Source organism: Cyclopterus lumpus, chromosome 3 (assembly GCF_009769545.1).
Source record: "Cyclopterus lumpus isolate fCycLum1 chromosome 3, fCycLum1.pri, whole genome shotgun sequence".
Lineage (NCBI taxonomy): Eukaryota > Metazoa > Chordata > Actinopteri > Perciformes > Cyclopteridae > Cyclopterus > Cyclopterus lumpus.
The window spans coordinates 23,738,985-23,747,804 of NC_046968.1; the positions used below are offsets into that span (position 1 = coordinate 23,738,985).

Sequence of the window (8,820 nt, forward strand, 5' to 3'; positions counted from 1 at the left end):
GGGTCCTGGGAGTTTGCCCAACCAGTTTACATGTGCTTTGTAGACCTGGAGAAGGCTTTCGACCGGGTCCCTCTGGGGTTTTTGTGGGGGGTGCGGCGGGAGTATGGGGTGCCGGACCCGTTGGCACGGGCCATCCGGTCTCTGTACGCCTGCAGTAGGAGCTGGGTTCGTCTCCTCGGTAGTAAGTCACGTAGTAAGACACGTTCCCGGTGGGTGTTGGCCTCCGCCAGGGCTGCCCTTTATCACCGGTCCTGTTTGTGACCTTCATGGACAGGATATCTAGGCGCAGCCAGGGGGCGGAGAGGATCCGGTTTGGGAGTCTCGGGATCGCCTCTCTGCTGTTTGCGGATGATGTGGTCCTGTTTGCCTCCTCGGACCGTGACCTCCAGCATTCACTGGGGCGTTTTGCAGCCGAGTGCGAAGCGGCAGGGATGAGAGTTAGCGCCTCCAAATCTGAGGCCATGGTGCTCTGCCGGAAACCGGCGGATTGCTCCCTCCAGGTGGGGGCAAACTGCCTACCCCAAGCAAAGGAGTTCAAGTATCTCGGGGTCTTGTTCACGAGTGAGGGTAAGGTGGAGCGGGAGATCGATAGGCGGATCGGTGCGGCTGCAGCAGTAAAACAGGCGCTGTACCGGTCCGTCTTAGTGAAGAGGGAGCTGAGTCGGAAGGCAAAGCTCTCCATTTACTGGTCGGTCTACGTTCCAACCCTCACCTATGGTCACGAACTCTGGGTCGTGACCGAAAGAACGAGATCTCGGATACAAGCGGCCGAAATGAGCTTCCTCCGTAGGGTGGCCGGGCTCAGCCTTAGAGATAAGGTAAGGAGCTCGGACATCAGGGGGGAGCTTGGAGTCGAGTCGCTGCTCCTTCGTGTCGAAAGGAGTCAGCTGAGGTGGTTCGGGCATCTAGTCAGGATGCCTCCTGAACGCCTCCCATTAGAGGTTTTCCGGGCACGTCCAACTGGTAGGAGGCCCCGGGGAAGACCGAGGACACGCTGGAGGGATTATATCTCCCGGCTGGCCTTGGAACGCCTCGGGATCCCCCAGAATGAGCTGGAAAGTGCTGCGGGTGAGAGGGAAGCCTGGGTCGGCCTGCTGAACCTGCTGCCACCGCGACCCGACCCCGGATAAGCGGGTGATAATGGATGGATGGATGGATGGATGGATGGAAAAGCAGGTAAGATGAAAACAAGTATTTGTGAAAAGCAGGCTGGCTATAGAGATTATTGGCAGAGGGGGTCCTGATGAAGCGAGCCGGCGGCCTTGATTGACAGATTAGAATGCAGGTGATCAGTTTGTTCAGCTGTTCTTGCAGCTGTGTGTGTGTGTGTGTGTGTGAATTTTGTGTCAGAAAACCACTGCTTGTCGTCTTGATTTGTGTACCCACGCCTCACCTCACGATCCCAACCTCTCAAGACATCCCAATATAAACACAAACAAAAAAGGATGGGACACAGAGACCATAAAAAATACCCAATCAACGTTTACCTCTGGAGTGTGTTGGGTTTATGGTGAGCAGTGAAGGGAACTAGCATTAAAAAAGGTATTTCCCTTCACGCGTTTTAACAAAAACGATTACGTTCATTTCCCCTTCTGTCCAGCAGGCGGCGGTGGGGCGCCTGCACCGCCAATGAAGGAGGAGCAGAAGAAGAAGTAGTAGTAGTAGAAGAAGAAGCAGCAACCACAGCTGCATTTAACTTTTCAGTTGAAAACATGAACAGAGATCAACACATGAAGGTAAGTAAATCCTCGAACGAACGACCACGACTTTTTATACTCGTAGTAATTTATTGACACGTGACCGTTATGTTGTTTTCATGGCTCAGCCCATGTAACGCTGGTTAGTGGACTACCGTTAAAAACCTCCTCCAAGCTACGAGCTAACTAGCTAGTTAATGGTCTCGCTAAGCTAAACGAGACGCAACACATGTTTTTGTCATGTAACTATTAACGAATTAAATCACGACCACGTCTAATATGTTGGTGTTAGCTTTACTGAACCGAAGAAACAACTTTTACTTTGCATTATTTGTATTATTATTATTATTATTTTTATATATCGGTCAATGTATAAAGTATTTCCCCCCTTTTGAAACAACAGATCAGGAGTAGGACGTTTAAAGTTATCACGGCGAAAAGGTAACCGACGTAAAAACAAACTTTCAGAGACTCAAAAGGGACCTAATCTTCATTAAAATAAGACTCGAACTAAATAAGAACTTCAGGTGTAAATAACTAATTTGTGCTTTTCTCTGAGCTGATCAACCTCTCCTGCAATGGATGACATCCTTTAACATGGCACAGTCAGCCTGTGATCATGTATGATGCACTTTAATGTTTAAGTGTTGTTGTGATGTAACTAAAGCTTGGGTATGAAGGAAATTCCTCCTTATTTTATTCATCAATGAACGGAGCTTTTTCTAGCCGTCAGTAGAATAATTTAATTTTGTATTTTATTACTGAATATAACCGGCCTGTGCCAAAGCGTCACATTTTATGATTGTGATCTTGGGGATTTATCATTGTCTCTGTAACTCCATTGTTCTTCAGGTACTTTTTTTTTTAGACATCATAAGTTGCATTCGATAGGGTGTAATGGACAATCGACATCCTGTTTGTGAAGTCATCCGGTGCCAAAGGAGGGATTTCCCTCTTAAAGTAGTTAGTCAGTGATTGATTTAATGGACTTGCCTACAAAAATCTAAAGAGGAGACTTTTTTTTTTTTCATTTGCAAATATTTCAAACTCCAGCTACAGTTGGTTTATATCACAAATTGTGCCTTATACCACCTGAAAGTTAAATCTGTGACAATGGACATCCCACATTTTTTTCGTTGTTTAAAACAAAACAAAAAAACATCTGTATTCTCCTAACAGGAAGGCTACGGCGACAGTAACAGCGAAGGAGACAGCGACAGTGACAGCGACAGTGACAGTAACAGCAACAGTAGCAGCAACAGTAGCAGCGAAGGAGACAGCGACAGTGACGATGTCGCCAGCATCAGAGATTCGGACAACCAACTCAGCCAAGGAGCGAGCTGCAGCCAGCTAGTTGAATGTGACACTGTGGGGATGAAGAGGAGAAGGGAGTCTTCTAAATGTGACCAAACTGTACTGACGAACATTGAAAAACCACAGGACTGCGATGAATACTACTTCATGAACCTTGTGAAACTGTTCAAAAAGTTGTCCCCGCAGAAGAAGTCTGTGGTCAGGATGAAGATCGAGAGACTCCTCTTCGAAGCCGAGTTTGAGTAGAAAGCGTTTCCATCCACGCAAATTATTTTTGTGTTTCCTGTTTATTAAGTTTTATTGAAAGATTTGTAAGAAATACACTGAGTCTTCATTGGAGGTGCAAACTGGATCGTTTACAAGCTCTGGAGCGTTGTTACTATTCACTGTTAAAATGCTCCATTTGCCTTCTGGGCTCAACATCGGCAACAAGCTAAATTACATAATTTCTTGACTTTGTTGGTTTAAAAGTATGTCGTTGATCAAAACTAATGTTGTGCTGGTGGCTCACACATTAGCGTTCAGAAAGCTGGTAGCACTCAAATCTGCTATTTGTCTGCAATAGTTTTTTGTGAAAAATGACGCCACAATTTGACAATCACCTGTAAGCGGTGCTCGCAAATCACCTTTTATGAAATAGGGTCTCTGGTTTGTTTAAGTCGTATACATGTTGGAAGTTTCTGACACAGGATGAGCAGGTTTGACCATTTTGGATCTTAAGAATATTCTTTAGCCCTGCATGCTGCTAACGGACGCTTTTCTTTTACTCCGTAAATCTTTTTTTATTTTTATGTGGCATTAATCAGTATGAGAACAGCCACAATGTTTGAGTACTTCGAAACAAAAAGTAAAATGCTTTGTATTAAAACAATTGGTTCACACACTGCATTTAAACGTATACTTTTGACACTGTAAGAGATGTACCGTATGGTTATTAACGAATAAGCAAAGATTTATGCAGGTACAGATGCATTGTGGGACATTACTAATACTCTGGGCCAGTGTTTCTCAAATGCACAAAACAAATCAAGCTGCTGTTTAAGTCTGAAATCTGTTAAGAATTGTTTTTGTGCGAATAAAGATCCTGCAATATGTTTATGTGTGGGTGTCCGATTTATTTGTGGAGACAGACAAGAATCTGATGCACAAGAATTTTAATTGTTAAAAAAATCATTTGTTATACAAAGATAAGTGATAATATATCGTGATGTGAACATCACCTGAGGTGCATGATTATACAGTAGAACTGTGATGTCACAGCTTTTTATTTTAATGTAGCTTACATGTTTATTCTTAATAGCACGACGAGTGAAACAACATCCCAGTGAAGTAAAGGCCTTGGTCTTGTGCACAAAACGAGAAGAGAAAAATACTGTATATGATGTAGAAATAAAAGGAAGACTAATGTTTACACCAGTGGTTCCCACCCTTTTGCACTCATAGCTCGAAAGCTATATCTGCGTGACCCATCAACACTAACCAGGCCAAGCAAAGAATGAGAGGGTTTTGTCTCCATGTTACTTTGTTTTAGAGGCATGAGGTTGTAAAGGGATCCAGTAAATCACAAGAAAAGGAGAGGAATGTCTGAAAAACTCAATATAATTTAGTTTTGCGTAAAAAAAGCTTTTTTTTTCTTCAGCTTTCCTCTTCTGTTTAACATCTCAGGACCCCTCAGATCTTTCTTGTTACTCGATGAGCGATGACAAGTTTTCAAGTAACCATGTGGCGACTTTACATTTCTGACTCCACAGAAGAGGAGGGATCTTTTCAATTAACCACCTGACTTGTAGCAGTAGACTCCGTGCTTGTGCTGAGGAGGTGGGAAGCCAAAGCTGCGCACCCCGGGCTCAGAGGGACCGCAGTGTATTCGTGGCTTAGTGATGGGATACCGAACGCTTCCATCGGACAGCCAGCCGGCGTCACAGTGGTCCAGCCCTGTTAGTTTCCAGGCGGCGTAGAGCTGTCCGACCTTGGCGATCTCTGCTCCGTCCTCCTGACACGCCTGCTGAGCCTCAGTCAGGTTCATCTTGTGAGAGGGCTGTAGATAGTAGACCTTCCCTTTGAAGGAAACACATTTATTGGGACATTTAGAGAAACTACTGCAGGCTGGATGACGCTCTTTAGCATTACACCAAGTCCATCTAATTTGAACTGGCTGGTTTTCAAGCATATATTCAAATGTGTATCCTATTATTCTGCTTATTATGCTTGTACGGTGGGAAACCTTTGCTAGAAAACATTAATAAGGTGGGAAAGGTGGGTACAATCTTCTAGAGATGAAATGTAAAGGTTCAAATAATATTTTTTGTAGTGTGTGTACTAGCGCTCGTATAACGTTTAGAAATGTTTCTAGTGGTTTGACTGAAGTACTTATTGATGTGACACGTCAACGTAAGAAAGGCACAGGTGTACATAATGACATTAGCTGCCTTGGTTTCAGGGTCCTGGTCCTGATCAGCCCTTTTCACAGCAGCCATTCTGACAGGGCGTTGCAGGGTAAACACAGCTGTCATCAATACATTAATTATGGCCCTGTTATTGCTTGGTTCACTCGAATGGCTGTAACGTTTAATAGAAAGGGATTGTAATCAATATTATCAATGACACCTGTGTTTACTTTGCTGCTGTGAAAAGGGCTGATTGAGCACTCGTTAATGTTATCAGGGACACCTGCTTTTCCTGCTACAAAACAAAACAAAAAACCTTTTCTAGAACCAGATCTTGAACTTGTCCCACACCGCCTCACCTCGGAGTGAAGAGGAGAAGCAGAAGACATCGTAGCGATGAAGGTGCAGGTGCCGTCGACCGTAGCTCCGGACACCCGGGGTTACAGCGTGGCCGCCGCAGGGCACTCTGGGCCGGGTGATGGGGTACTGGACCGTCCCATCGGCCAGCCAGCCTGCATTGCACCAGTTCAGGCCCTCCTTCCAGGACTGGAAGAGCTGTGTGAAGGTGGCCAGTGTGGAGTCCTGCTCCTCACAGGCCCGCTGGGCTCCTGGGAAGCTGAGGTGGTAATGACCACCAGGGTGCTGGTAGGGGAACACCACCCCTGAGTGGAGGAATTGACATTATTACACACAGTATGTGGGCTTCAAAGGCGAGTCACTGGGACACTTTGATAGAACAAACCCATCGTTAGTGTTATTAGTAAGACTGCTTTGTGAAAAATGCCAATAAACTCAATTAAACTACAGCTAATACTTGTATAGCTTAAATATCCACTACCTTTTAATGTGTTACTCCTATTGCTACACACACACTCGTAATAACAATGAGACTAATATTGCCAGATATGATTACCGTACATTTCTATTTGACAGAAGAATGGAATCAAGTGAGAATCATTGTTAGCAAGCAAGAAACCCTTGTAACACATTTAATTTAGATATACACTTCACAATCATACAGGTGGATACCAATACCAAAACAAGTAAAACCTAAACAGACTCAAAGCTCTATTTTTCTCTGAATAGAAATAAATACCGGCCCCTGTCAAATGAAAGGAAGTCATGGTATGGACACATTGTACCTCGTAACTCCAGATTGACTGAAGTGCTCCTGTCCTCCAGTCCATCCACCACCTCGCAGTGGTAACTTCCTGTGTCATTCAACAGGAGGTTACTCATCACAAGCGCAGCGTCTCCTGGGGAATCCTGTCTGAGCTGCACACGGCCCCTGACCAACAGACGCACTGAGTTTAATTAAACACGAGAGAAAAGAGTAAATCACGAATGAATCATTTTGTCCCTCCAACAACCTGAAGGCCCCAAAACTACGACTGCGGAGGCCGACGGCCACCAGCACGTCTGTCTCATGTCCCCCAGCAGCAGGCCGCCAGGACCACTTGACCCGGACCCCCCTTGGCGAGCTCAACTCGGGCTCATACCAAAACCTGCACGGCATAGTGGCATTGCCCCCTCTGACCGCAAACACTGATGGCTGAGCAGAGTCCACGTGGAGCTTCACGCCACTGAAATGAACTGTAGGAAATACAGACATTAGTTACATCTATGAATGTGGACGAAGAGAACGCTTTGATTTTATTTTTTATATAAAACACAACATTTATCCTGTGCATACTTTCTTTGTTGCCATTTCCCTTGAGGTAGTCGTGGTAGAAGAAGTTGTTTGGGAGTGTGGGGGCAGCCAGGGAGAGAAGCAGCTGAGCCCCCAACAGCAGCAGAGTTTGGAGGCAACAGATCATCATCAAATCCTGATCCTCAAACAGAAATCTGATTGGCTCCTCCGACCCTAAAATCACAGTTGAATAATGCCTTCTGTACGACTGTTTTTTATACAACCTGCTCTGTTTGTACATTTCGATGTTGTGACCGGACAGTGTCAGTAGAGGTCAGCATGACACCGCGTTGCTGAGCTCCATCTAATTTTTTTTATGAAACTGTAATTTTGGCCACTTCAACAACTTTAAGCATTTGACACGTGCTAGTAGAAAAAGAATAATAAAATAATGTGTGAAGCATTCTGACGCCCCACAAGCTGCTGCTTTAAAAAAAAAAAAACGATTTAAAAAGAGAGAAATGTTGATTATTTGCAGAATAAGTGTTCATTTGCAGGTCGTCTGGAACTATTTCAGTTATTGCCATAATTGCAGCACCTGTGACATTGTTTGACTCGATGTAAAATACCTGGACGAAGTGAAAATGACCAAATACAAAAGGTCTAATACACATTATATTTCGTAAAGCGAATTTCAGAAGCTGATTTGACCGATAACGTGACTCGTGTATTAAAAGATTACCGAACACATATTGGACACATATTTGATTGATTTTTCCTCACTTACCGTAAAACACTTTGATATTCTGCTCGCGGGGTTTAAATCCTTGTCGAAAAAGGGGAAAAGCTTTGATGTTGCGGAGCAGATGTCAGAAGAAGTCTGCTGGGAACAAATGAGTTTCTTCAAGAGGTCGCAGAGGAGCTGAAGCGGTGCATCTGTAGTCCGTGACGTAAGAGGGCTGCGATGCGGACCTGCAGTCGGACTGGAACCCCACCCGAGGGTGTTGCTGCAGCCAGAGAGTGAAGGAGTACAATGATGTCCCCCAATGTCATACGTCGGCATTTCACATTCATAGTAAAATTAAGAATGGGGAAAAAAAATATTGCTATTGTTTTTAAAAGTCTAGCATGGATTTGTTCAAATGTGCGTTTTCTTTTTTTTTGTTGCATTTTCACAGCATATTCTGCAAAACTACAAATATATACAGTATATATATATACATATATATAATGTATATATATATATATATATATATATATATATATATATATATATACTGCAAAACGTAACACTATGTTATCCCTCCAAACCATTCAGTTTTATTTTTTAAGACAGTTCAGAGGGCTAAATCTGCTTTAGAGCACAGTATAAATATAAATTGGATCAAATGTGATAACATTTTTATACTGCAAAACTGTTTAAGTGCACCGGGTGAATGACTAACTATCTTAAAGCACAGATGAGTTATAGAATCACAATTGTTGTTATTACTGTAGGGCCAACCATTAGATTTAAGCTCAAGTCGCACAGCTGTTTGTGGAGAGATAACTTGGGAGAAAACTCCAGAGCTCTCTGAAAGCAGATGACTCCAGCTGGTATATGTGTTTTATCTTCTCCTGGAGGCCCTGTGATCTTTTATAGGAAACTGTGCTATGCTGTGCAAAACATACAATACATACACATATCTACATGCAGCAAGGCATGGACACGCACGGTGAGGCAGATGTGTGTCCTTTGCCGTGTTCATTTCATAGAGATGAAAGCCGTTGCCAGGGGCCAAACATACCAGGA

General features: G+C 43.9%; 2 protein-coding genes across 2 annotated transcripts; one reads left to right on the plus strand and one right to left on the minus strand.

Moving 5' to 3' along the window:
* Positions 1-1,645: 1,645 nt before the first annotated feature.
* Positions 1,646-4,106, plus strand: LOC117751234 (clumping factor A-like). The gene is made up of 2 exons (XM_034562928.1): positions 1,646-1,736; positions 2,877-4,106. The coding sequence occupies exons 1-2, from the start codon at positions 1,713-1,715 to the stop codon at positions 3,255-3,257; spliced, it is 405 nt and encodes a 134-aa protein (XP_034418819.1). The 5' UTR covers positions 1,646-1,712; the 3' UTR covers positions 3,258-4,106.
* A 608-nt stretch (positions 4,107-4,714) lies between these two features.
* LOC117728367 (hyaluronan and proteoglycan link protein 3-like) lies at positions 4,715-7,835 on the minus strand. Its single transcript, XM_034529237.1, has 6 exons — positions 7,816-7,835; positions 7,092-7,262; positions 6,769-6,991; positions 6,541-6,686; positions 5,758-6,060; positions 4,715-5,069 (listed from the first exon to the last, which is right to left on the minus strand). Exons 2-6 carry the CDS (start codon positions 7,216-7,218, stop codon positions 4,783-4,785), a joined length of 1,086 nt encoding a protein of 361 aa, XP_034385128.1. The 5' UTR covers positions 7,219-7,262; positions 7,816-7,835; the 3' UTR covers positions 4,715-4,782.
* Between the last annotated feature and the right edge of the window lie 985 nt (positions 7,836-8,820).

Bases quoted from the DNA above. Each gene is read 5' to 3' on its own strand.
- LOC117728367 (XM_034529237.1), bottom strand. From the start codon at position 7,218: ATGATGATCTGTTGCCTCCAAACTCTGCTGCTGTTGGGGGCTCAGCTG. The intron at 6,687-6,768 runs GTTGTTGGAGGG...TCTGTTGGTCAG, and splicing joins CGTAGTTTTGGGGCCTTCAG to GGGCCGTGTGCAGCTCAGAC. The intron at 5,070-5,757 runs GTGAGGCGGTGT...TTTCCTTCAAAG, and splicing joins CTTCTCCTCTTCACTCCGAG to GGAAGGTCTACTATCTACAG.
- LOC117751234 (XM_034562928.1), top strand. From the start codon at position 1,713: ATGAACAGAGATCAACACATGAAG. The intron at 1,737-2,876 runs GTAAGTAAATCC...TTCTCCTAACAG, and splicing joins ACAGAGATCAACACATGAAG to GAAGGCTACGGCGACAGTAA.